At 38.9% G+C, this 24,754-nt stretch overlaps 1 protein-coding gene across 1 annotated transcript in view; it reads left to right on the top strand.

The window, feature by feature from the left end:
• Positions 1-24,754, top strand: part of LOC114043735 (phosphatidylinositol N-acetylglucosaminyltransferase subunit Q-like) — a 64,415-nt gene that overhangs the window by 3,377 nt on the left and 36,284 nt on the right. Inside the window, 1 exon segment of the mRNA XM_027862895.1 lies at positions 20,604-21,293. Within this exon segment, the coding sequence (XP_027718696.1) occupies positions 20,614-21,293 (680 nt within the window). The 5' untranslated portion in view covers positions 20,604-20,613.

Below are 24,754 nucleotides of genomic sequence, written 5' to 3'. Positions count from 1 at the left end.
GGGACACCCTGTATTATTCTTGAATTCTAAATCCTTATCAGAGAAATTTGATAAAGATATCTTCCTCCCATTCAACAACTTCCCTTCTTCTTCCAGGTGAGTTAATTTGGTGTGTGCAGGAGCTGTTCAGTTTGATGTAATCATAGTTCTCTCTTTTATCTCTAATTGCACCTCCTTCAGGTAGCTGTGAAAGCTATATGATCTACTTCTCTTCTAATTTTTTTTATAGTATGATCTTTAATATTAAGATTACACATCCATTTAGAATATATTGTGGAATATGCAGTAGTTTCAGGTATTGGTCCAAGTTTAATTTCTACCAGACTGCTTTCCAGTTTTCCCTGCAGCTTTTTACTAAGTAGGGAGTTTTCTGCTAAATAACTTTTGTTTGCTGGTTTATTGAACACTGGGTTATTGAGTTCCTGATTCTTCCTTGCCTAGTCTATCCAGAGCAGAATTTAAGCTAGGATTGATACTTGAATCCTGATGGTCTCCTCAGGATTGGCTGGATGACCTCTAAGGCCCTTCTAAGAAGAAATAAGAATCAAAAGAGAGTGTCAGGTATGATCCCGAAGAATTTGTGGCTTTGCTGGTATGTATTTGCAGACCTGAAGGGTGCTTGCCTAGATCTCAGAAAGACTTAGCATGTTATCATACAGCCTGATTTGAGACAATTCCAACCCTGTTCAGTAGGGGGAGCTTAATTCTTCTCTATTTACTCTCTAATTTCCTTGGTATGGTGTTGAAGTAGGAAAGCTACTTAGTGCCAATGGCAGGTATGAGACTAAAATTGTGATTTGGACACACATCCCCAACGAATTTTCATGTGAAAGTAGTGTCAGTGACATCATTCATAATTGAGGTGTTGATTTGGAAGCAAATGATTCTAAAACCTAGTGCTAGTTGGTAGAGAAAATGAAGTCCTGTGTGAGCAGAAAAGTCAAAGTTTGATAAGAGTTTAAAGTAGCAACAACCCCTTGTAGAACATACCTAATTTTCCTGTGTGGTGAGTCAATTCTTGTTGAGCCATCGATAGATGGTATAAAGACGTGCTTGCTTTACCCCTTTTAGATCTCCCCCCCATCTAAAATTGAAGTAAGAGAAAAGTTTTAAAAATAGATAATATTATAGTAGTCTCTACTAGCCTTGAAATGCCTGACATTAATGGAATTTATTTTATTGGAGACTTTTACTCCACTGGAGTTTAAGTTTCTCAAAGGTATGGAATGTTTCTTTTTTTTGTCTATATCTCCCCAGCACTTAGCAGCAATACCTTACACATGATAGGCACTGCATAAGTCTTTGGTAAACTGAAGTTTTTTGTTTGGAAATGTATTTTAGATCCATAGCTAGAGGGCATATTGTGACAGCTTTGGCCTAAATGCAAGATTGGTGATTTAACTCCAGGTCTGAGATAGTTGGTTACTGAAGGAAAAGTTTCAGGTCTTGATTTTGAGGCAGTAACTTGAAGTGCTGTCTATGCTTCATGTTTAGTATTACTGTGTAGCTGATATAAAGGCATTTCACAAACCTGGCCATTAGCCCTCATAGCAGAAGACAAAGTCATCCTCCAGGGAATAAAGTAGTCCAGACTGTGTCTTTCCTGTAGTTAATTATTGTTCCTTTGTCTCCTGCTTTTGCCATCAGAAGATAGGTTGAGCTTGAAGTTTATTCTGTTACAAGGTTAATTTTTTGCTGCTCTAATACCAGTAAATCAGATTTTAAAATTAGTTTACTTTGTACAGTACTTTTTTAAACTATTCTTCAAAACTAGGTATGACTACTGGATACAAGTTATATTCATTCAGTAAAGTACATAAATACAGAATGTTGTTATTTTCTTCCTGAAGTAATAGGATGGGGGGGGTGGTTTAGAGAATAATAATAATTTTTTAAAACTACATGATTATTGGAAATGAACTTTTATTTATATCAAGAAGGGCAGTTAACAGTGAAGCTTACCTAAAAGCCTGGAAAATGACCATGTGGTGCTCATTATTGTGTTAATTGCTAACTGGCTCCTTCCTGAACATTTATTTGTTTCTCTGGGGCTCTGGGGCTGGAGTAGAAGGTGTAAGAAAACTCCTGGTTTGGTAAGGTAAACCTTTTTCTTGTGGTTGTGTTTGGTGGGTGGCTCTCAAGGGAATCAGTTGTTTGGGCTGTGAGAGGGGTTGATTGAGTTTTTTATGCAAGGAGAACCTGGATTTTTTTCAAAGTAGATTTTCAGAAATGTTCCTTAATGTTCTTTACTGATTTTTGTTTGTTACTGATTTATGGTAGTGTTAAAGGTTTGTTTTTTTTTTAACTCATTTTTTGCCAAGATTACTGAACTAATTTCTCTTTCTTTCTTTCCAATAGTTTTGTTTTGTTAACTTTTTTCTTCCATCTCCAGGCCCCTTCTGCCCAGAAGCACAGACTTACTAGGGGCAGGGGTGTCGGGGGAGGTTTGGAAAGGGAAGCTAGTAAGTAATAGTGAGAACCATTTGGCTTTATTTATTTGTTTCTCTGTTGTGCCGGAGCAGGAATAGAAGGGGTTGGAAAACTGCTAGTGATTTGTAAGGTCATTTTTCTTGTGGTTGTGTTTGGTAGGTGCCCCCACAAAGGGAAGCTGACCAAGGGGCTGTGAACGGGGGTCGGCTTTAGCTTGCCATCCTTGACACTTGTGTAGTTGCAACTTTGTGAAGCATAGATATAGGATATCATATATGTTATGTGATAGCATATGTGATATATACATACACACACATATACATGCGTGTGTGTGTATAAAATAGTTGAAATAGTTGTAGGAACTGTAGCTGGAAAGGGAAAAGAAAATCTTTCAAGAAAACACTAAGTAGTCTGTCTGTCTTTTGGTACATGGTTCTGTTGCGGTCTGAGAAGTTGAGACCCCTCAAAGACTGAAGTACCGAACGGGGTCGTCTGGAATGAATTCACAGACTCAGGCGTTCTTTAAATCACAGTGGCAAAGATTTATTGTTACGCTTTTCGGAAGGCAAGGATTCTTAAGGAGCCTGCAAAAGACTGAGGATGGAGCTGGGGTTTATATGGAAAAGAGCATGGGAAAGGAATGTCAGGGGTACTGATTAGGTAATCCAAAGGTCCAGGTGTCTTTAGGAGCTATGGATGGGAAAGTACAGGGAGTATACCAGACAAGGAGGGAGATGACAGAAGTATGGATCTTGGGAGTCTGGCAGGAGGAAGACTCCTTGGGCCAGCCAAGGACAAAACTCCTTGGGCTGGGCAAGGCACACCTCTCCCTCTGTCTTGATGAGAGAATGCTCTGCAACAAGGGAAAGGTTTCTCACAAGACAGGAACTTACTAAGGAATTGGGAGGCTTCCAGAGACATGATCTGAGGGCTGGGGCCTGAGCAGCCCAGCACTCTCTCACCCAGCTTTGTGTAGCTGCACCAGGGAAAGAGATAAGGGTCGTGCTGGGACCCACGCATGAGTAACTTCTAGGTACAGTGTCCTTGGGCTGGGGAGTGGTTGTCAGAGACAGTGTTTCTGAGACTAGGGAGAAATTAGGGTCCAAGTGCAAGCACCCAAGCACCCCATCATTCCCCCCTTAAACAGATGGGACCCAAAAGCTTTTGGGGTGAGGAACAAAGGTCTCAGCTTCTGAAACTGCTTCCTGCTGGGACTGGGTGTAGAGCTGTCCCTGCCTTGCGGGGTCCCTCCATTCAAAGGGTTGGTGCTTTCGCCAGTGTACAGGACTTGGCCGATGCCAGGTCCAGGGGGTGATGGGTTGTGGTCTCAGACAGAGGTTGGTACCCAGCCTGAGCAGTCATCTGGAAGTGGAGGGCACTGAGCCTGGAGGAGACAAATCTGACAAGAAGATTAAGCAGACAAGGGCCAAAAAGAAGTAAAAAGAATATAATCAAGAGTGTATAAGAATAATAGTTAACATAGAAGGAAGCCAGGATCCCCAAGAAGAGGATGACCCTGGTGTATTAAGGTTTTCATGGATGTCTCACATCCAGGTGACTTTCTCTAGTCCTCCTGAGCTCCACCTGTTGAGAGTTGTTAATATACATACAGCAGGAGGTGTTTGCCAGGGAATCCAGAGGTTGCTGAATGTCCCCAAGACTATAAGCTGTGTCATTTGCCAATTGGTGAATTGTCCCGGTTAGGTTTGAAAGAATGAACTCATGTTGTAAATGTCCATACCAAGGCATGAGATAGTTTGTTCCCTTTTTAAGGTATCAGAGAACATTGTCCCAGAACCCATGCTTTACTCTTGTTAGGGTGGAGGGACTAGGTGTAGTAATATTGAAAATGGTCATGGGGGTGCCAAAAATCCATGGGAGCACACACCAAAATCCTTATAAGGTGTTAAACATTGGGTGGCTAGAACAACAGCCCGGGGGTTTTGCCAAATAGTGGCATTTTGCTTTACTTCTTCCCCAGAATCTTCACCACCTAGCCCACCCATCCCACAAAGGAAGGAATATTCCTTAGGGGCACAGATGGGGCCTGTTTGTAAAAGGTTCTGAGCATAGATGCCCCATGGATCAGTATGATTACATGCTAATATTCCAGGTAGAAGAGAAACTTTCAAAAGATCAACAGGAGTGTTATACCTCGAAGGGGGCTGTAGCATTGTGTGTCAACTAGGGAAAGAAAGTTAAATAGGGAGAGCCTTCTGGGAGAGTGGCAGGAGGAATTCGGTCATAGGTGCAAGTAGGGAGTGTTCCCTCAGAACAGGTGGTACAACTGGCAGAGGTAAAGTTCTGGGGACGCTCATCACTGTAGGCGTCCTTACAGGTTGTACAAGTCAAGAGACCAACAGAGACATTTACAGTCCCTCCCCTGACAGCGGTCTTTACCCATACAGTGGCCATAGAGCTTGTCTCCCAAGGGAGGGAATAATTCCCTATTGAGAAACAGGGTGTTGAGATGGAAAAAATTTCCCGTAAAGGAGCGGCCAGTACAAAAGGGGTGGCAAAGACCTCTGAGGTGGTTACATTAGGGAGGGGGTTTCTTGTAAAAACTGCCTTAAACAAAAGAGGTTCCTAGCTTTAACCTCACAACTGAACAGATGCTCAGTTTTGTTCCACAACCTTGTTTATCCTTCTCTAATTATACTTCAGAAATTGAATCTTTTACATATTATAAATTCAAACACTGATTTTATTCTTACTTAAGCCATGGGATGACTACACATATTATAAATTCAAACACTGATTTTACTCTTACTTAAGCCATGGGATGACTACAAATTCAGATCAAAACAGCAGTATCTCACATACTTACATTGTCCTCATGTCTTTTACTGACTACTTGCTCTGATCATAGAAATCTGCTATAAAAGGAAAAGGCAGGGACATGTGATATACCAAATATGACAAGATAGAATATCCTTAACTCTGTTTGAATTCATATAAGAGTCACAGTTCTCCAATCATACAGTATCAATTCCACATCCTAGCCAGACTCAGGAATAGTCAGGTGGGAAACATTCCTTCTCAAAGAAACATAATGGGGAAACTGAGCCAGGAGGATCCCATCCTAGATTGAGGCTAAGATTGTCCTCACAGCTTTTTCCCAAATGCAGACCTCCACCTGTTATCAGTACAGGATCACATTCCCTCTGAGTAGCTTGTGACATTTCTCTGAGATACTGATTTAATGCAGACAACTATACCCAAATTCAAACTCAAAACAAAATTGTTTATAGTCCCAAGAACCTTTTACCTGAAACAGTGAGTTTCACTAATCACAGCTTAAAGCCAGATACAGTTAATTTTACTCTCATGGAGATGCAATAAGCAATAAAAATTTACCAGTACTCACATACATAAGAGATTTCACTTAACATCTTTCCTTCTCAAATTTAAACTTGTCCTGGTATAAAAACCAGTCATTAGAAATCATTTCTATACTCTTGCAAATTCTCAGCAAGTTAAGTTCATTGTTTAGGAACTCCATAACCCAAACAAGTTATTTTCTCAGGGCAGATGACCTTGCCCACACAGATGGTTTCCAGGGACCTTAGCAAGTTTACAAAATAAGGGGAATTGTACCCCAGGGAGGGGCTGATCCTGGTGCCCCTGCTTGCCAACCCCTGTATCCCAAGGAAGACTGTTTTGAATGGGCAGAACCAAGCTGGATAAGGCTTTTACCCAATCCGCTCCTTTTCACATACGGTAATCAATTAACAGTTCTAGGTTTTAACCTTAAAACAGTAACTTCAAATAGCTTAGTTAACAATCTTACAACTTTCATAAGTGATAGTCAAATTGTTTTAACTATAAGCCCTTCTTTAATTACAGGTAAAGGTGGAAATACCTGGTTTTCTAAATGGCAGTTATAAAACATTTTAAGACAGGGTTAGCAGGGCTGACAAAATAACATAACTGGTTTTACACAATTTTTCCACCATCCTTTAGTTTCTTTAAATTCACATTTTAATAATATCCGAATTATGAAAAGCTGCTTGACATAACTCTACAAAAGTTTACCAATTTGAAACAATACTAGATGTTTAAAACTTAAAACAAACACATTACCAATCAGGTGACTCCAATTCTATTGAATGCATTTCCAAATTTCCTTACTGAGAAAATCAGGCATCTCTTTACCATTGGCATTGTATACTGGTCACATCTAATTAAGGAACTAATAATATTAGTAGTTAACATTTATAGTGTCTGCCCTCTGCCAGGCATTGTGTTAGGCACCTTCCAATCATGTGAGATAAACTGAGGTAATTTGCTTAATGTCACCCAGTTAACAAATTTCAGATCCATACATTTTCCCAATTTGCCTTAGTGCCAAACAGTATAATAAATTCTGACTTAAGCATTAAATTAAAAGCATCCCATTTCATTTAAAATATTACCAGAATGAATTCAATTACCTTTTGGTTGTGTTCGATACACAAAAACTTTTCTCTTTTACATGAGGCAGAAAAGATTAAGTGCTACCTCTCTTTTTGATCTGAGGGGAAAAGATTCCCCTTTTCTTTCTTGTTTTTCGCTCCACATTCAAAACTTGGCCAGAGTTAGAATGTAAAGAGAGAGAGAGAATTTTTTCCTCAACAATTCTCCAAAAGTTTCCAAATCTTTTATTCTCAAAGCCTCTGTTCACACTGTTCGTGCAAATAGCTTATGCTTTTCTTTCTACCCATACTTTTCTCATTCCTACATGCTTAAACTTTCTTGCCTTTCTTTCTACCTACTTATCCCTCTGATGGACTTTGATTAAAGTCCTTTTAAAACTGCACATATCTTATTTCTTTCTAATTCTGACCTAACACTTCAAGGATCCTTCTTGACTTGCCTTTTACCAATCATATAACCTAAATAATAAAGTATTTTTCTCTCTTTCTCTCTCCCAAGAGAGGCTGCTGTAATTAGGGAGGGAGAGGGGGAGAGAAAGAAAGCGGCTTTCCAAAGTCCAGCTTCAGCCTTGGGATGCTACTCTTGCTACCTGGCTGCAAAGGGTGTCAGATTACACACAGACAGTCACTCACACCACACAGACACAAACACAGAACAGATACTTGGTAATGACAGGGAGACTCCAAAAGCTCAGAGAAACTTGTCAGAAATCCCCTGTGCAAATCAGACATTTTTTTTCATGGTTCTCCAGATCTTATGGAGACCAGGCAAAATTTTCCTTAAGGTCTTGGAGACTGAGCTTTCTCCAGTTATGTAAAAGATAACCTAGGGGCAAATCTCAAGGTGTGGAGGGAGATTGGCCCATCCTCTTTGCCTATAAGCCTTAAAAAAAAGGACTTGCTCCTGTAGTCTAATCGCCTTGACCAGTGTCCTGGTGAGGGAGAAAAAACCCACAGATGAAGGTAAAGGCGAGGGTGGGGAGCATATTTCCAGATATGGAAGAGATGGCCAGTGCAAAGGCACAGAGATGGGAAATGAGGTGTTTGGTATAAGGAATAGAGAGAAGGCTAGTTTGGCTGGATTGCAGGAATGGAACCAATATCCAATGAAGCTGGTTGTGTTGGATTTTAAAAGTTAAACCGAGGAATCAATTCTTTATTTTAAAGGCAATGGAAAGCCATTGGAGTTGAGGGAGTAGAAGAATCACTTGGTCAGATCTTTGCTTAAGGAAGATTACTTTTAGCAGCAGGATATAGGATAGACTGGAGAGGTGCAAGACTTGTGTCAGGGAGACTTATGAGGAGACTATTGCCGTACTCTAGGTAAGAAGTGCTGGGGTCCTGAACTAAGGTAGTAGCTATGTGAGTGGAAAGAAGAGGTCGGATATGAGAAATACTGTGAAAGTAAAAATGCAAGATTTGGCAACTGTCTAGAACTATAGGGTGAGGGAGAGTGAAAAGTTGAGATTAATGTCAAAGTTACCAAGACTGAAGTATGGTGGTGTCTTCAACAGAAATAAGAAGTTTGGAAGTGGGAAGGGTTTAGGAGGAAAGGTAATGAGTTCAGTTTTGAGCATGTTGAGTTGAAGATGTCTCTGGAACATCCTGTTTGAAATATACAATAGGCAATTGTGGATGTGAGACTGAAGTTCACAGGAAAAACTATCTGGATATACAGTCTACAAGTCATCTGCATAGAGGTTACAATTAAATCAAACACAGCAAATAGGTTGAAAAGGATGAGAACTGAGAAAAGACCTTCAGATTAGACAATTAAGAGATCATTGATAATTTTGGAGAGGATACTTTTAGTTTAGTGATGAGGTCAGAAGACAGATTGAAAAAGATTAAGGATTGAGTGAGAGGAGAGAAAATAGGAGCAACTTTTTCCAAGAACTTTGGTTAAGAAAGAATGGAGAGTTATAGGATGATAGCTTGAGGGGATGGTGGAGTCTAGTGAAGGATGGATGACTTGGAAAAGTCTGAAGGCAGCAAGAAAGGAACTAGTAAATAGAAAGTGCAGATTCAGGAGAAAAGGATGATTGCATATGCATTTTGCTAAGGGAGATAGGAGGAGATGGGTTCAAGGGCACATGTAGAGATGTTGGCCCTGGCAAGGAAAAAAAAGGCCTACCTCTTTTAGCAGAGGAGAATGGGAAATTATGTCAAGGGGTTTTAAAATGAAAAGAAGAGGAAAAGAGGAAGATCATGTTGAATAGCTTCAATCCTCTCAGTAAAGTAAGAGGTGGGTCCTTAGCTGGGGGTGGAAAGAGGTAGAGTTGTGAAAGATCTGAGGAGGGAAGAGAAGGCTTGGAATATCTCCTGTGGGGAGTGAGATAAAGAATAAATTAGGGAGGAATAAAAGAACTATCTTGCTGAAGTGAGGCCCCAGTTGAGGTTGGATAATATAAAATTTTTTAAATTGTTTTTTAATTTGGTTTTCATCTTTTTTTAAATAAAGCATTTATTTGATAACATGAATTTGCAGTGTGCCCAGTTAGCATTATTATGAGATTTATTCCAGCTGTATTGACTAGCTAGTGAATAGGATTGGAAGACATAGATGGTCAGAGTAATCCAGGGCTGAAGTTTTGTAAATTGTAAGCTGGCTTCTCTATGACTGTGTCAGAGGCTTGATTTGAACCCAGTAACTATAAGCCCAGAACTTTCTCTACTGCTTCTACAAGGCAGCCTCTAAAAGGGCATTTTCTAATAATGAAATTCATCTGGAAGAATAAAAGATTAAGAATATCAAGAGAATTAATGAAAAAAAATGTGAAGGAAGATGGCCTTACCATAACAGATCTCAAATTTTATGAAGTTGTAATCATCAAAACAATCTGGTATTGGCTGAGAGATAGAGAGGTGGGTCAGTGAAATAGATTAGGTACATTATACACAGTAGGTGATAACTATAGTTTGATAAACACAAAGATCCCATCTCTTGGGGGACAAGAACTCACTGTTTGACAAAAACTTCTGGGAAAACTGGAAAGCAGTTTGGCAGAAACTAGGTATAGATCAACATCTCACACCATCTACCAAGATAAGGTCAAAATGGTTATAAGATTTAGACATAAAGGGTGATACTAAGAGCAAATTAAGGGGGTATGGAATAGTCTACCTGTGGATGAGGGAAGAATTTATGACCAAACAAGATAAGGAGCATTACAGAATATAAAATGGATAATTTTGACTACACTAAATTTAAAAGGTTTTGCACAAACAAAACCAGTGCAGCAAAGATTAAAAGGAAAGCAGAAAACTGGGGGTAAAATTTTATAGCAAGTTTCTCTGATAAAGGCCTAATTTCTCAAATATATAGAGAACTGAATCAAATTTATAAGAATATAAGTCATTCCCCAATTGATAAATGGTCAAAGGATATGAACAGGCAGCTTTCAGATAAAGAAATCAAAGCTATCTATAGTCATATGAAAAAATGATCTATATCACTATTGATTAGAGAATTGCAAATGAAGTGTACCACCTCATGCCTAATGGATTGACTAATGACAAAAGGAAAATGACAAGTGTTGGAGGGAATTTGAGAAAATTGGGACACTAATGCACTACTGGAGATATGAACTGATCCAGCCATTCTTTTGTGTGTGTGTATGGGGGGGGGCAATTGGGGTTAAGTGACTTGCACAGGGTCACACAGCTAGTAAGTGTTAAGTGTCTGAGGCCAGATTTGAACTCAGGTCCTCCTGATTCCAGGACCAGTGCTCTATCCACTGCGCCACCTAGCTGCCCCGATCCAACCATTTTTGAGAGCAATTTGGCCAAAGGGCTGTGCATACCTTTGACCCAGCAATACCACCAGTAAAAAAGAAAGAAAGGGAAGGAAAAGAACATATATATATACACATACAAAACTATATACCAAAAAAAAACCAACCTCTTTTTGTGGTGACAATTAGAAATTGAGGGGATGACTATCATTTGGGGAATGACTGAACAAGTTATGGTATGTGTTTGTGATGGAATACTATTATGCTATAAGAAATGACGAACAGGATGCTTTCAGAAAAACATGGGAAGACTTACATCAACTGATACAAAGTGATGTGAGCATAATCAGGAGAATATTGTACAAAGTAACAGCAATATTGTAGGATGAACAACTGTGAATGACTTCACTTTTCTCAATAATACAGAGACCTAAGACAGTTCCAAAGAACTTAGGATGAAAGATGCTATCCACTTTCATTGAAGGAATTGATAGTGTCTGAATGTGGATTGAAGCATACTGTTTTGTTGTTTTTTTTTTTACTTTTTTTATTCTGTTTTCTTTGACAACATGACTAATATGGAAATGTGTTTTGCATGACTGCACACGTTATAGGTTACAATCTATATCACATTACAATGGGAGGGAATTTGGAATTCAAAATTTTTTTCAATAAATAAGGGCGTTTTCACCTGCCCATTAATAATAGCCCATATTTCTATAGTGCTTTTTGATTTATAAGTACTACCTACTCCTTCTTCTACACCCTTGTAAAGAAACAGGCTCCAAGACAGGAGGTAACTTGTCCAAAGCCAGAGTAATAAGTGATAGAGCCTGGTCTTGTGCTGACTTCCAGTTTAGTGTTCTTTCTACAGCATTACAACGCCTTTCCAAAATGAGCAGTAAAAGACAAATGTGCACTAAATTCTCCTATTTCCTATTGCCTCCTTATCTTATCCATGTACTTATGGGAATTTGCTGGGGCAGCTAGGTGGTGCAGTGGATAGAGCACCAGCCCTGGAGTCAGGAGAACCTGAGTTCAAATCTGTCCTCAGACACATAATACTTCCCAGCTGTGTGACTCTGGGCAAGTCACTTAACCCCAATTGCCTCACTTAAAAAAAAAAAGGAATTTGCTGTCTTTTACATAAGATGACACTGTATAATTCAACAGTTACTAAGTGTCTACTATGTGTAAAGTTCTGTGTTAGTTGCTGAAGGGGCTATAAAAATGAGACATCCCTGCACAAGAACTTGCAGTCTGGTAAGGAAAGTAGGTACATGTAGCGCCAAAAATCTCCAAGTTAGGGGCTTCAGAGGCCACATAGTGCAATGCAGATCAGAAGAAGAGTCCTTGCAGTAGCATATTTGACAAGTAGTCATCCAGTTTTTGCTTTAACAGCTCTAGTAAGGAAGGAATCCACTATTTCTGGAGGAAGCCCCGTTCCACTTTAGGACAGCTCTAATTATAAGGAAGTTTTTCTTTAAGTCAAGCCTAAATTTCCACTCTGACCTATGCCTTATTCCTAGTTCAGCCCTTTAGGGCCAAACAGAACAAATCTTTTCTCTTTTCCATATGATAGTTGTTCAGTTATTTAAAGACTGTTATTGTGGCCCCTAAATCCTCTTTTATTCAAATTAAATACCCTTAGTTTCTTCACTGCTCTCATATGGTACATCTTGAAGCCCGTTACTATTGTTGTGGCCTTCCCCTATCCAGCAGAATTCCAGCTTCAAATTCAATACAGGTGGTGTGACCATGGCAGGGTACAGTGGAGCCATTAACTCCTTAGTCCTGGACGCTGTGCCTCTCAAGATTAGAGTCACTTTTTTGACTGCCATATCACAGTGTTGATTCATATTGACCTGTGATCCACTAAAATTCCCAAATCTTTATCAAACTACTCTCAAGCCACTTTTCATCTTTTACCTATTTGATTTTTTAAAACCACAGTGTAAGACTTCATTTATCTCTATTAAATTTCATTTTATCAGACTTGGACTAACAAATCTAATATCAAGATCATTTTGGATACTGACTCTCCAATTCAAATGTTTTTGCTAATCCATCTTTATGTCATCTGTAGATTTGACAAGCCTGTGATCTATATCTAAATTGTAATGAAAAAATGTTAAACACCACAGGGCCAGGCATAGGCTTGTGCCAGGGGCCCTTCACTAGAGAACTTCAAGCTGACATCAAACTATTCATCACTTCTTGAGGCCCTGACATTGAAGTCTATCAGAATCTACCTCATTGTATTATTTTCTAGCTATCTTGCCTACATGAGATAACATGAGATTCTGTTAAATGCTTTGCTAAAATCTGGGTAAACTATATTGATGGCACTCCTCTGGTCTGCCAGTAGTAACTAATAAGGTTTTTTGATGGTGATGATAATAATAACCAGCATTATATGGCACTTTGAAGTTTGCAAAACACTCTACATATGTTATCTCTTGTGATCCTCACAACAACCTGGTAGGTACTCTTATTATCCTCACTTTTTAAGAGGAAAGTGAGGCCAAGAGAGGTTAAGTGATTTGTGCAGGGTCACATAGCTCAGAAGTGTCTACAGCCAAATTTGAATTTGAGTCTCTGTCTCTAAGTCCATCAGTCTATCCACTGTGTCTCCTAGTTGTTGGCATCACTTCCTTTCCTAGTATTTCTTTAACCAAGTCTTTAATATACATTCTGTGATTTTTCCAGCAATTGAAGTGAAACTCACTGGCCTATAGTCTGCTGACTCTATTGTCTTTTAAAAATTGGGACATTTGTCCATATCCAACCCTGAGATGTCTCTGCTCTACAGACTTTAAAGAATCACTGGCAATGGTTCAGCAATTACATCTGCCAATTCTTTCATTACCCTAGAATGTAGTTTATATGGGCCAGGTGACTTCAACTTCTTAAGGTCAGTTAGGTGTTCTGTTATATTTCATGTATGAACTCCTTGTTATTTTTCTGTCCTTTGAAATACAAAGACTGTTCTACTTGGCAGAGAAAATAGAATCAAAATAAGAGTTGATCAGCTCTTCTGTCTGTAGTCCTTTGTGATCGTTCTATTCACCCCAAATAACAGTCCCATACCTTCTTTGATCCTCTTTTTTCCAGTGTTGCTAGGCAAATAGCTGTATTCATCTTTCATTATTTGCCCTTTCTTCCATCTTATGTACATGTCTTCTAAAAATCTGAATTGGTTCATGAGTTTCCTATTCACATTTATCTTTCTTTAGACAATTTATCCTCATTTGAATTGCTGTGTTGTTGTTTGGTTTGGTTTTTTTTTTTTTTCAGAATTTCAATTTTGAAAGCTTTTAATTTCTCCTGGGATGACTCCTACGTAATTTTAGACTGTGAGATCCTACCAGTCCTTTCTCTGAACCCTTTGAAATCTGATTTCCAAAAGTCTTAGGTTCGTGTCAGATACAGCATTGCCCTGCCTTTTTCTTCTTCACTATCATAAATCCCAAGATGGATTGATCAACTTGTCTCCATGATTACGTTATTTCCAGCCCAGTGACCTGTTTATTTTTATGTTGCTAAGTATCGCACCCAAATAGCAGTTCTTATTAGTTCTTCAACCTTTTGATGGATGAAGTTATAATTAAGGCAAATCAACAAATTATTAGCTGCTTTGCTTTTGGCAGAGAAGGATTTCCAACAGATGTCTGTATAATTGAAGTATCCCATCAGGGCCATTAAAGCGTTAGTGCCAGGATTTTGATTTGTTTTTGAAACTCCTGGTATATATATAAATAACTATTATATAAAACAGAACATAAGTATATTAGATGCTGCTACTTCATATGTAAAAGGATTAGACTCATTCTGCTTGGCCCCAGGGAACAGACCTAGCACCAATGGGTGAAAAATTACAGAGAAGCTATTTTTGTCCCAACATAAGGAAAAATTTCTTAACAATCAGAATTTCTAAACAAAAGATTGAGATTCCTTGGAGATAGAGAATTCCTTGTCAAGAGTGGTCTTCGTATGAAAGCTCGATGACCACTTGTTGGGGAAATCAAAGACAAGAATTAATGTTTCATGTAGGACTGGACTAGGCCTTTAATGACCCTTCTAATCTAAGCTGCTTTGACTCTGTGCCCAATCTCAGCAGAATGTGGGCTTTGGAGGTTTTTTTTTTGTTTTGTTTTGTTTTTAGTGTTAATAGATAGAGTTCTCACATTCTCTTGCATAATTCATCCCTATTGTGGTCAAGGACATATATGTGCAAAACAGGTAAAATAGTGGTGTAGTTTGTGGCTGTGAAACAGAGGGTAGTGTAGTGGCCCTTACAGATTTGAAGCACAGTTGTTTCTAATCAATTGTTAAATAATCACAGATGTGAATGTTCGTGATATTGTTACTGACAGTGATTACTGTCCATGTGCTTAAATGGTTGTTCGAAAAGATAAATGCTTGACCAACAATCCTTTCTAAATTGTATGCCCACAAGTAATATTTTTTAAACTCTCATCTTCTTAGCTCCAAGGCCTTGGGAAGCAAACAATACTAATACTAATCCTGTTATATTCTGTGTTGGGGTTTTACAAAGTACTTTCCTCATAATACCCTTTTGAGGTAGGCATTGCAAGAATTATGAAAAATCACTTTGGAAAACCTTGTAGGTTTAAAAAAAAAAAAAAACTGTTGTTTCTAAGAAATCACTATTTGGACCAGACTCAACCTTCTTTTTCCATGGAGGAAAATCAGATTCTCAGGTGGGCCACCCCTTGTAAATTAGAAAGAAAAACAACAAAAAAGAGTGCTTCATTTCCTGACTTTGATTCCGTGTTTAACTATTAGGTCATCTTAATAGATAAAGACCAGACTCATTGGACTGATATTCGAGACCTATTTTTTCATCTCCCATTGCTTTCTAAAGCCTACATACCCTAGACTCTTGCCAAAACTTCCACTAGATGATCTCTGAGCTCCTTTGCAGCTCTGCTATTTTACAATCCTATTTGCTCTTCACATTCTCTATGATTACAATATCCTTTTCCCATCCCTTTCCACCTGTTGAAGTCCTACACATTCTCTAAGGTCCATTCAATCAATTTTCATTTATTAAACATGTACTGCATAAATATACCAGACACTGGAAAAGACAAAAAGAGGCCTTTCCCTCAAGTAGCTCACATTCTAATGGAAGAGACACAAATGAAGATAACTAAGTACAAATAAGATATGTACACAGTACATTCCAGTGGGAAAGGCATTAGTAGGTGGGAGGCCTGGGAAGAGGGCTCCTACAGAAAGCAAGATTGGAGAGAAGTCTTCAAGGAAGCCAGGGGGACCCAAGCAAGCAATGAAAAGGGAGAGCATTCCAAGAACGGGACAGACAGCACAAAGGTGCAGAGGCAGGAAATGAGGTTTTGTGTGCAAGGAACAAGTAGGCCGGTGCAGCTGGATCATAGAGTTTGTGAGGGGAAATAAAGTACTTGGAATAGAGGAAATGGCCAGGTTGTGAAGGGCATTAAATGCCAAAGAGGACTTTTTTTTATTTGATCCTGAAGTAACAGGGAGCCACTAGAGTTCATTAAAGGTTGCCATGGTCAGGGGTACATTTGGGATTGGAGGGAGGAAAGACACGATGCAGAGACCAATAAGAGGTTTATTTGGGCATCTAGGTGGCACAGTGGATGGAGCTCCAACCTTGGAGTCAGGAGGACCCAAGTTCAAATCTGACCTCAGACACTTGACACTTACTAACTGTGTGACCCTGGGCAAGTCACTTAACCCTGAATTGCCTCACCAAAAAGCAAAAAAAAAAAAAAAAAAGAGGTTTATTACAAGCAGGAAGATCAATTAAGAGGCTACTGCAGTTGTTCAAAGGTGACAAGGGCCTGAACTTGGTGGTTGCTGTGTGAATGGAGAGAAGGGGACATATAGGAGGAATGTTGTGAAGGTAGAAACAAGATAAGGCAACAGATTGGATATGTAGGTGAGTAAGAATGAGGATTTAAATGACACTAGTTGCAAGCCTGAGAAAATGGGAGAGTAGTGCTGCCCTCAATAGTAATAGAAAAAAGAAATGAAGAAAAAAGTAAAAATAAATAAAATTTTAAATGGTGAACCCCCAGGATTGGGGGATCCCAGGTTTCCTAAGGAAGGGCAAATAGCTCAGATTGCAAATGGAGCTAATCAGGGTAGGATCTAGCCTGTGAGTAATCCCCTTACTTTCAGCTCAGGAAAATTAGGGAGACCCAGTCTTTAAAAAAAATTTTTAACAGTGTTAGAAATGAACAGTTTTGATCACAAAATTAAAGTTTTTGCACAAATAAAACCAGTGCAGCAAAATTAAGAGAAGCATAAAAATGGGGGAAAAAATCTTTGCAATGGGTTTGTCTGATAAAGTCTTATTTCTAAGATATATAGAGAATTTATTCACATTTATAGGAGTAATAGCTTGTCTTCAATTGATATTCAAAGACTATGAACAGGCAGTTTTCAGAGGAAGAAATCCAAGCTCTCAACAACCAAATGAAAAAGTGTTCTAAATCATTAATAATTTTAAATATATCTATGTATATAGATATATTTATTTAGCTGTGTAACCCTGGGCAAGTCACTTAACCCCAATTGCCTCACCAAAAAAATATATATTTTTAGTTTTCAACATTCACTTTTATAAGATTTTGAGTTTTAAATTTTCTCCCCCTCCTTCCCTTCCCCCCTTCCAAGATGACACGCAATCTGATATAAGCTATACATGTATAATCATATTAAACATATTTCCACATTAGTCATGCTGTAAAGAAGAATTAGCACCAAAGGGGAAAACCGCAAGAAAGAAAAAAGCAAAAAAAATCATATGCTTCGATCTACGTTCAAACTCCATAGTTCTGTCTCTGGATGTGGATAGCATTTTCCATCATGAGTTTTGGAATTATCTTAGATCATTGTATTGCTTAGAAGAACTAAGTCTATCAAAGTTGGTCATCGAACATAAATCATTAATAATTAGAGAAATGTACATCATCTAGATTCTATCAGATTGGCAAAGTTGACAAAAAAGGAAAATGACAAATTTTTAGGGGATGTGGTGAAACATGTACATGATGTATTGTAGGTGAAAATATGAACTGGGTCAGCCATTCTGGAAAACAATTTGGAACTGTGCCCCAAAAGCTATTAAACTGCACATACCTTTTGACCCAGAAATACCACTACTAAGTCTATAAACTTCAAAAAGATAGTAGCTAGCATCTATATAGTATGTTAAGGTTGCAAAGTACTTTATGAATATCTCATTTGATCCTTGCAACAACCCTGGGAGATAGGTACTATTTTTATCCCCATTTTACAAATAAGGAAACTGAGAACAGGAGAGGTTAAGTGACTTGCCCAGAATTACACAGCTAGGGAATTTGAATTGAGGTCTTCCTGACCATTATCCACTGTGCCACCTTACTGTTTCTGATCAAAGAGGAAAAGTACCCATATATACAAAAATATTTATAGCACCTCTTTTTATGGTGGTAAAGGATTGGAAACTAAGGGGGTGCCCGTCAATTAGGGAACTATTGAACATGTTATGGCATATCAATGTGATAGAATACTTTGTGCTAGGGGCAGCTAGGTGGCACAATGGATAGAGCTCCAGACTTGGAGTTAGTAGTACCTGAGTTCAAATACAGCCTGAGACACTTGACACTTACTAGCCATGTGACCCTGGGCAAATCACTTGACCCCGATTGCCTCACCAAAAAAAAAAATAAAATAAAAAGCCAAAAAAATAAAAAGAATACTATTGTGCTACAAGAAATAATGAAGGAGATGGTTTCAGAGAAACCTCGATTAGAAAGACTTGTATGAATTTGATCTCCTCTACTAGAACTTAAGCTCAATGAAGTTAGGGATAAAAGCATGACCTATCTTCCATGTAGGAGGCAGTGTTGAATACATGAGTGAACTGCAAAACAGAAACATTTTTTGTGATCAGAACAAATTCCTTGAAACATTTTAAACCAAGGAAAATCCGTATTATATGTACTTACCCAGATCACACAAGTCACAACCTTTCTCAGCTTCTGTTTCTTCTCAGTCTCCTTTCAACTCAAAATCTGTGATCCTTTGGTATGATCGTTTCTTACTTATTGGAACATAGCTAAAGATCAGCTTTTGAAAAGATGAAAATGATAGGCATTTTGCTTTGTTTTTAAACTATTTAGGTAAACAGATTTCATGGAATTTTGTTCTTATGCGCAGCCCTGCTCTTTCTATTAGCATTCTCCCCCACCCCCACAAGATGCATAGAATCCTGTTTCAAAGTCAAAGTCTAATCTACAGGAAATAGGAGTCAAAAATTATAGCCCCTACCTACTCTAGGGAAATTCCAAACAAACCTCCTGTGAGTCTTGGAACTCACTTGTTAGGAAAAGGGAAGGCCTAGGGAAGAAAAGTTCAAGATCATTTATAATTCAATCATTGTAACTGCTCAAGACAGTTCTTTCTACAGCTAAAAGGTCAAATTGAGGATAGATAAACAGGAATTCTCCTTAGCATGTGAGATTTATAAGTGCATTTCTCTCAGGAAGGCAACTGAGTAACTTATTTTTCTCTATCTCTGGGGACACTGGTGTTTTTCCCATCCCAGTTTCTAGTATGAATTGAAATGAACATTGAATAGTATTCTGAATGTAATATTGAAAAAACTTTTAGCTACATATAATAATTCACATTCCCATAATGTTTTAAAGTTACAAAATTCATAACAGTCCTTTGAAGTGCATAGTTCAAATATTATTTCCATTTTTCAGATGAAGAAACTGATGCCTGGAGAAGTGAAAGGACATGTTCAAGGTCACGTGACTAGATAGGGGCAGAGCTAGGACTTGAACCCAGGTCTCTTGATTCATAGTCTATTGCTTTTCCCACTACACCACACTGTCTGTTCTGAGCGATCCCAGACAAGTTTTGAGGTCAAAGTTGTTCAGTTGCTTAAGTAGGATGTTAATAAATTGCTACTGAAATATAGGCATAGGCATCCTATGGGTATTTGAGAAAATAATAATCCTTCCCAGAGTACTATCTGCTAGGATAGAAATGGAATGTTTATATTTATGAAATTTAGTATATACTTTAGCTTTTCACCAGGGAACATGTCCACCTCCTAACAAATCAACTCAGTAGATATTTGTTAAGCACCTATTATGTGCAGGGCCCTGTGCTACAAATACTCCTACAGGAACTAGAAAACCTCTTTGTCCAGCATGTCTGCCTTCCATGTACTGATATTTCTTTCTGATCACATCTTACCATTTAAATTTGGAACTTTCTCATCTTCTTGGTTGTGTTCCCTCACCCTCCCTTCCTCTATTTCTCTTTGAACCCCCCTCATTGCTCTTTGGATGGACTCTGATGTTGAAGAAGTCATAAAAATTCTTTGATTGATTTTTCTTGGTTTTGAAATAGAAGTATGAACCATGCACTGTACCACAGCTGTCTCATAGAGTAGTGAATTAAATATTCCTCAAAATCTGCTAAAGTAACTAGGGCGTGTTGGCCATGGCAACAACCAGTGTAGTTAATTCCCCAGATTCCTTGTCAGGTGTAATTTTCACATGGAAATATGTCAGTATTCCTACATGTTTTACCTGTGCAGTAGCCCTCTGGAGAGTAGAGCATCACCAAACGCTGTTGGAGAAGTCTAAAGGGACCACACCTACAAAAGTTGGTCAATTCTGCCAAGTGTTGATTTCCCCAGCATGATATTACCTCTCTAAGATGGATGATCCCCTTTAGTCCTTATCCTGGAGTTATTTCAAGATTTTAAATTGATCAGAACCTAGCTGCAAGCTGTCACTTCTACTATTAGCTTAAATATAAGTTTTCCAGGAACCCTAATAATCTCTAGTACTCAGAAAAGGCTCTTGGATAGAGTTTAATTTTAAGACTCTAGACATCTCATGCTTCCCTTTGACTTTCATAATTATTGTTTCACTTTGGAAGCTATTTTTTTTTTCCTCATGACTTTGAGAGAAGGATCTGAGTTTTGCTCTGTTTTCTTTTTCAGGATTCCCATCATGGTGCTCAAGGTCTTCTTCCCTTCTTGCTGTTGCGCAGCAGACAGTGGCCTTTTGATTGGCCGCTGGATCCCAGAACAGAACTCTGCAGTTATCTTAGCTGTTGTCCACTTCCCTTTCATCCCTTTCCAAGTAAAGCAGTATCTCTCTGAAGTACAGAAGGTCAGCCAGGTAGAAATTGTCGTGCTGGGCACTTGGTGTAACAACAAGCAGGAGAAGGAAGAGAGCCTGGGCAAATTCTTAGAAGACCTGGGCACCATTTTTTCTCATGAGCCTTGGCTCCAGCTTAGCAAAGAGAAAGGAAGTAAGTTCTGGACCTGCCATACACTTGCCAGACAAGCTGGCACCCCCAAAGAAGATCAGATCATTTTAATCTATTATGACCAGCGCAAAGCCATGCTGTCCCAATTGCATCCCCCCGAGATATCTCTGGATAACCAGCCAGGGGTCATCACTGCTCCCGATGCTTCAAAACTTGCAGCTGTGTTTGACACAGTGGCCAAAAGTGAGGTGCTATTCCTGACAGACAGGTACGACGATGGGCCCATCAAACTGAGCCACTGGCAGTCGGAGGGTGTGGAGGCCAGCATCATTGTGGAACTGGCAAAGCAGGCATCTGTGCCCGTGTGCATGCTGCTGACGTTCTTGCTTTCCTTTGTCTCTGGTCTTTGTAGGAGCAGGTAGGTAACTCTAATTGTTTCCCCTTTATCGTCCTTGCACTAGGTTTGTGAGGCACCAGAATACAGTAAATGAACAGATGTTGGTCAAAATATATGATTAGACTCCGGCACGTGTCTTATGATGCTAATATTAAGATATGTCTTCTATATGAAGAAGAAAGGGCATATGCCAGAGAGGCAGATGATAACATAAGACTTGGCTCATGGTGGAGTTATATCATGTAGTTCTGTGGTAACGGAGCAACCGTGGAATGGCACTGGGTGGCAGTGAAAAGGGCCCTAGATGTAGAAGACTAGAGCTTAAGTCCCAGAGCTGCAGGGTGCTCACTGTCTCTGTGACCATGGACATCTTGCTTTTGATTCCCTCCTCTGTAAGATAGTGACAATAATATTTGTACTAACTATTTCACAAGGTTATGGTGAAAATCATATTAAATAAGATGTGCATGCTCTATGCATAGTGGATGCTTAATAAATGCTTCTTCATTCATATAAGAATAAATTTTCAGCAGGCATAGTAGCTTATGATCATAGTAATGAAATGGAAAGGATGAGAGGTCATGTACTCTACTGCCAAAAGCAAGTGGAGAAGGGATCTAGATGGAAGTTGCCTCACTGGCTACATGGTATTACAATAAACAGGAGAAGGGGAAGAACCTTCACTAAACCCTTCATTTTACAAATGGGGAAACTGAAGCACAGAGTCATTAAGTGATTTGCCAAGATCAGGAAACTAGCTGGGAGCAGGGCCAGGACTAAAGTCTTCTGAGCCCTAGTCTAGTGCTCTTATCACTATACTTTTCTTCCAGAGCTTAGGCCTAACTCGTTTCCAAAGCACCATATCAAATGATGGTTTTAAGTTTAATACAATTTAGATATTTTGGGGGTGTTCCCTAAACTTGTCTATTTCTTGTATAGTAAAAATGTCTTCTGTGCATTACTGTAGTCTAAAACCACACTGGGATTCTGGACTGTAAAATTGATAGTGTGATATAATAGGCAATCTGGAAGCACAGGATTTCCTGAACATATATGCATGTGTGTATATGTATGTACCGATGTGTGTGCACTCACACAAACCAGGATGATTAAGGAGTGAGGTAACATCTCATGTATGCCTGGCAGTGACTGACTGATCATCTTTGTAAGTAGAGTGGTATTGAATACTTACAGAATTAGGCATTGAAAGTATATTCAACATGTCTCTTTCTCTAGGAGCTTCTAATTTAAGATGACTTAAAGTATGTGCCAAATACAGTGACTACATCAACAAATGCATACTGCTTGGCATTAATACATGTTGATAACTTCAGTGAGCCAGGCCTCTTAGGAAGAATCTTAAGGGAAAAGTACTATGGAGAACTTACTCTCTTACTATTTCCCATTTGGGAACTGGAGTTTGACTTTCTTGCTGTTAGAGGTGAATTTGACTTTTGTTTGTGTGGTCAACACCCATTTGTGAATATGTTTTCTCAGAGCATGCTCCTTTCTTTTATAGGGATAATCCTTTTTCATCAATCAACACACTTTTTTAAGCACGTGTTATATGTACTATGGCTTAGTACTTAGATCTCTTAGGGTAGATATAGGGATGATTAATGCATAGCCTTTACCTTTAAGGAGCTTGCAATGTTGTGTGGGGAGGAGGGAGGATAAAGTGTATATACATACATATACCTATTCATGTGTGTTCATATATATATATGCATATTTTAGATATACACATACATACATATACCTATGTGTGTGTGTGTGTGTGTGTGTGTGTGTGTAAATGCAAATGAAAATAATAGCAAGCACATCAGAGGATTTTAAGGTACTCTAGTACTCTGAAATCAGAGGGAAAGATGGCTTCTGGCTGAGAAGCTCAGAGGAGGTTTCCTGGAGCATACAGCATTTAAGTTGGGCCTTCAAGGATGGGTAGGATGTCAGCAGGCAGATTTGGAGAAGGCATTTCAGGAATAGGGTATGAGGCCCAAAGGTCAGAGGTAAGGAGGTGAAGCATATGTCTGGGAGATAGTGATTATGATACTTTGGCTGGAGTGTAGAGTATACAAAGGAGAGGGAGTAGCATGAAAAGTCTAGAAAGGCAAGTTGGAGCCAGACTCTGGCAGAAGGACAACAGATAATTCTGTCCTTATTTTACCTTTCTTCTGCTAACATCTTCTTATTGTCTTCTTATACCCAAAGTAGGATTTCCCAAGCAATCAAAAGGAATCATTTTAACATTGCATACAGGAAACACAACAAAAGATGTTGAGAATAAAACTGGAGAAGAAAATTCAGGATGAATACTCACATACACATATACATGCATGCATATATATATGTATATATACACACATACATACACATGTATATATGTATTTGTGTGTGTGTATATATGTGTATATATGTGTGTATATGTGTGTGTGTGTGTGTATATATATATATATACACATGTATAGATAGATAGATTGATTGATTTTAAATACCCTCCTGATAATGAGAACTATCACCTTAGGGGAAGAACTTTCCCTAGGGGAGTTACAGAAGCAGCTTTCATTGGAACATTTTTATCAAGGGGGAGTCAAAAGGTCCAGGAAGACGTACTATAGATAGTTTCCCACACAAAAAAAGACCTTGGGTATAGGACTGAGTAAATTTTAGAGTCATTTCCATCTCTCTGGGTGTATAAAGTATCCCTAATTACTACAGCTGACATAAATGCACCTGGCACCACCTGGTGGAAAACAGTTGTAATTGCAGGATATTTCCAACAATCAAGTTCTTTGGGGTTTATGTAACCTAAGGGAGATAGATTAAATTATGTGATTTAACATGGCTTTTATCCAATTGAAAAGAATCTTTATAACCAGCCTGTATGCCAACATGCTGCCTTGAGCCAGTATCAGGCCAGCAGAGAGTGTAGAAGATGATTGGTAAGAGTTTTCTTGAACTGGATATGTGATTTCATTGGTATAGGGAACTCCCAGGGAGGTCACACCCTCTATCAATGCAGATCATTACCATCTCTGAAATATTCAGTCTTGGAGAGTTGCTTGGGCCACTGAAAGGTTCCATGACTTGAGTAGGGTTATACAGCCAGTATGTGTCGGAGCAGGGTCTTGAACTCAGATCTTTCTGACTCAAGGCCAGCTTTCTCTCCATGTCACCACATTGCTTCCTTCCCCCTCCCCCAAATTGGATTAAACTGTGAATTCCTTTGAGTAATTGTGGATCTCAGGAAGCTTTTCAGCATTCCACAATCTGATGTAATCAGAACAGCATAATCCACAAATAAACAAGTAGCAAAGCACCCTAGGTGGCACAGTAGATGGAGGCCTGGAATCAGGAAACCTGATTTCAAATCCAGCCTCAGACACTTACTAGCTGTGTGACACTGGGCAAGGCACGTAACCTCTGTATCAGTTTCCCCAACTGTAAAATGGGGATAATAGTAGCACCTACCTCCCAGGGTT

This window comes from Vombatus ursinus, unplaced genomic scaffold (assembly GCF_900497805.2).
Source record: "Vombatus ursinus unplaced genomic scaffold, bare-nosed wombat genome assembly UNPS02014770.1, whole genome shotgun sequence".
NCBI lineage: Eukaryota > Metazoa > Chordata > Mammalia > Diprotodontia > Vombatidae > Vombatus > Vombatus ursinus.
The sequence above is the reverse complement of the archived record's forward strand: the minus strand, read 5'-3'. Positions and strand labels throughout refer to the sequence as shown.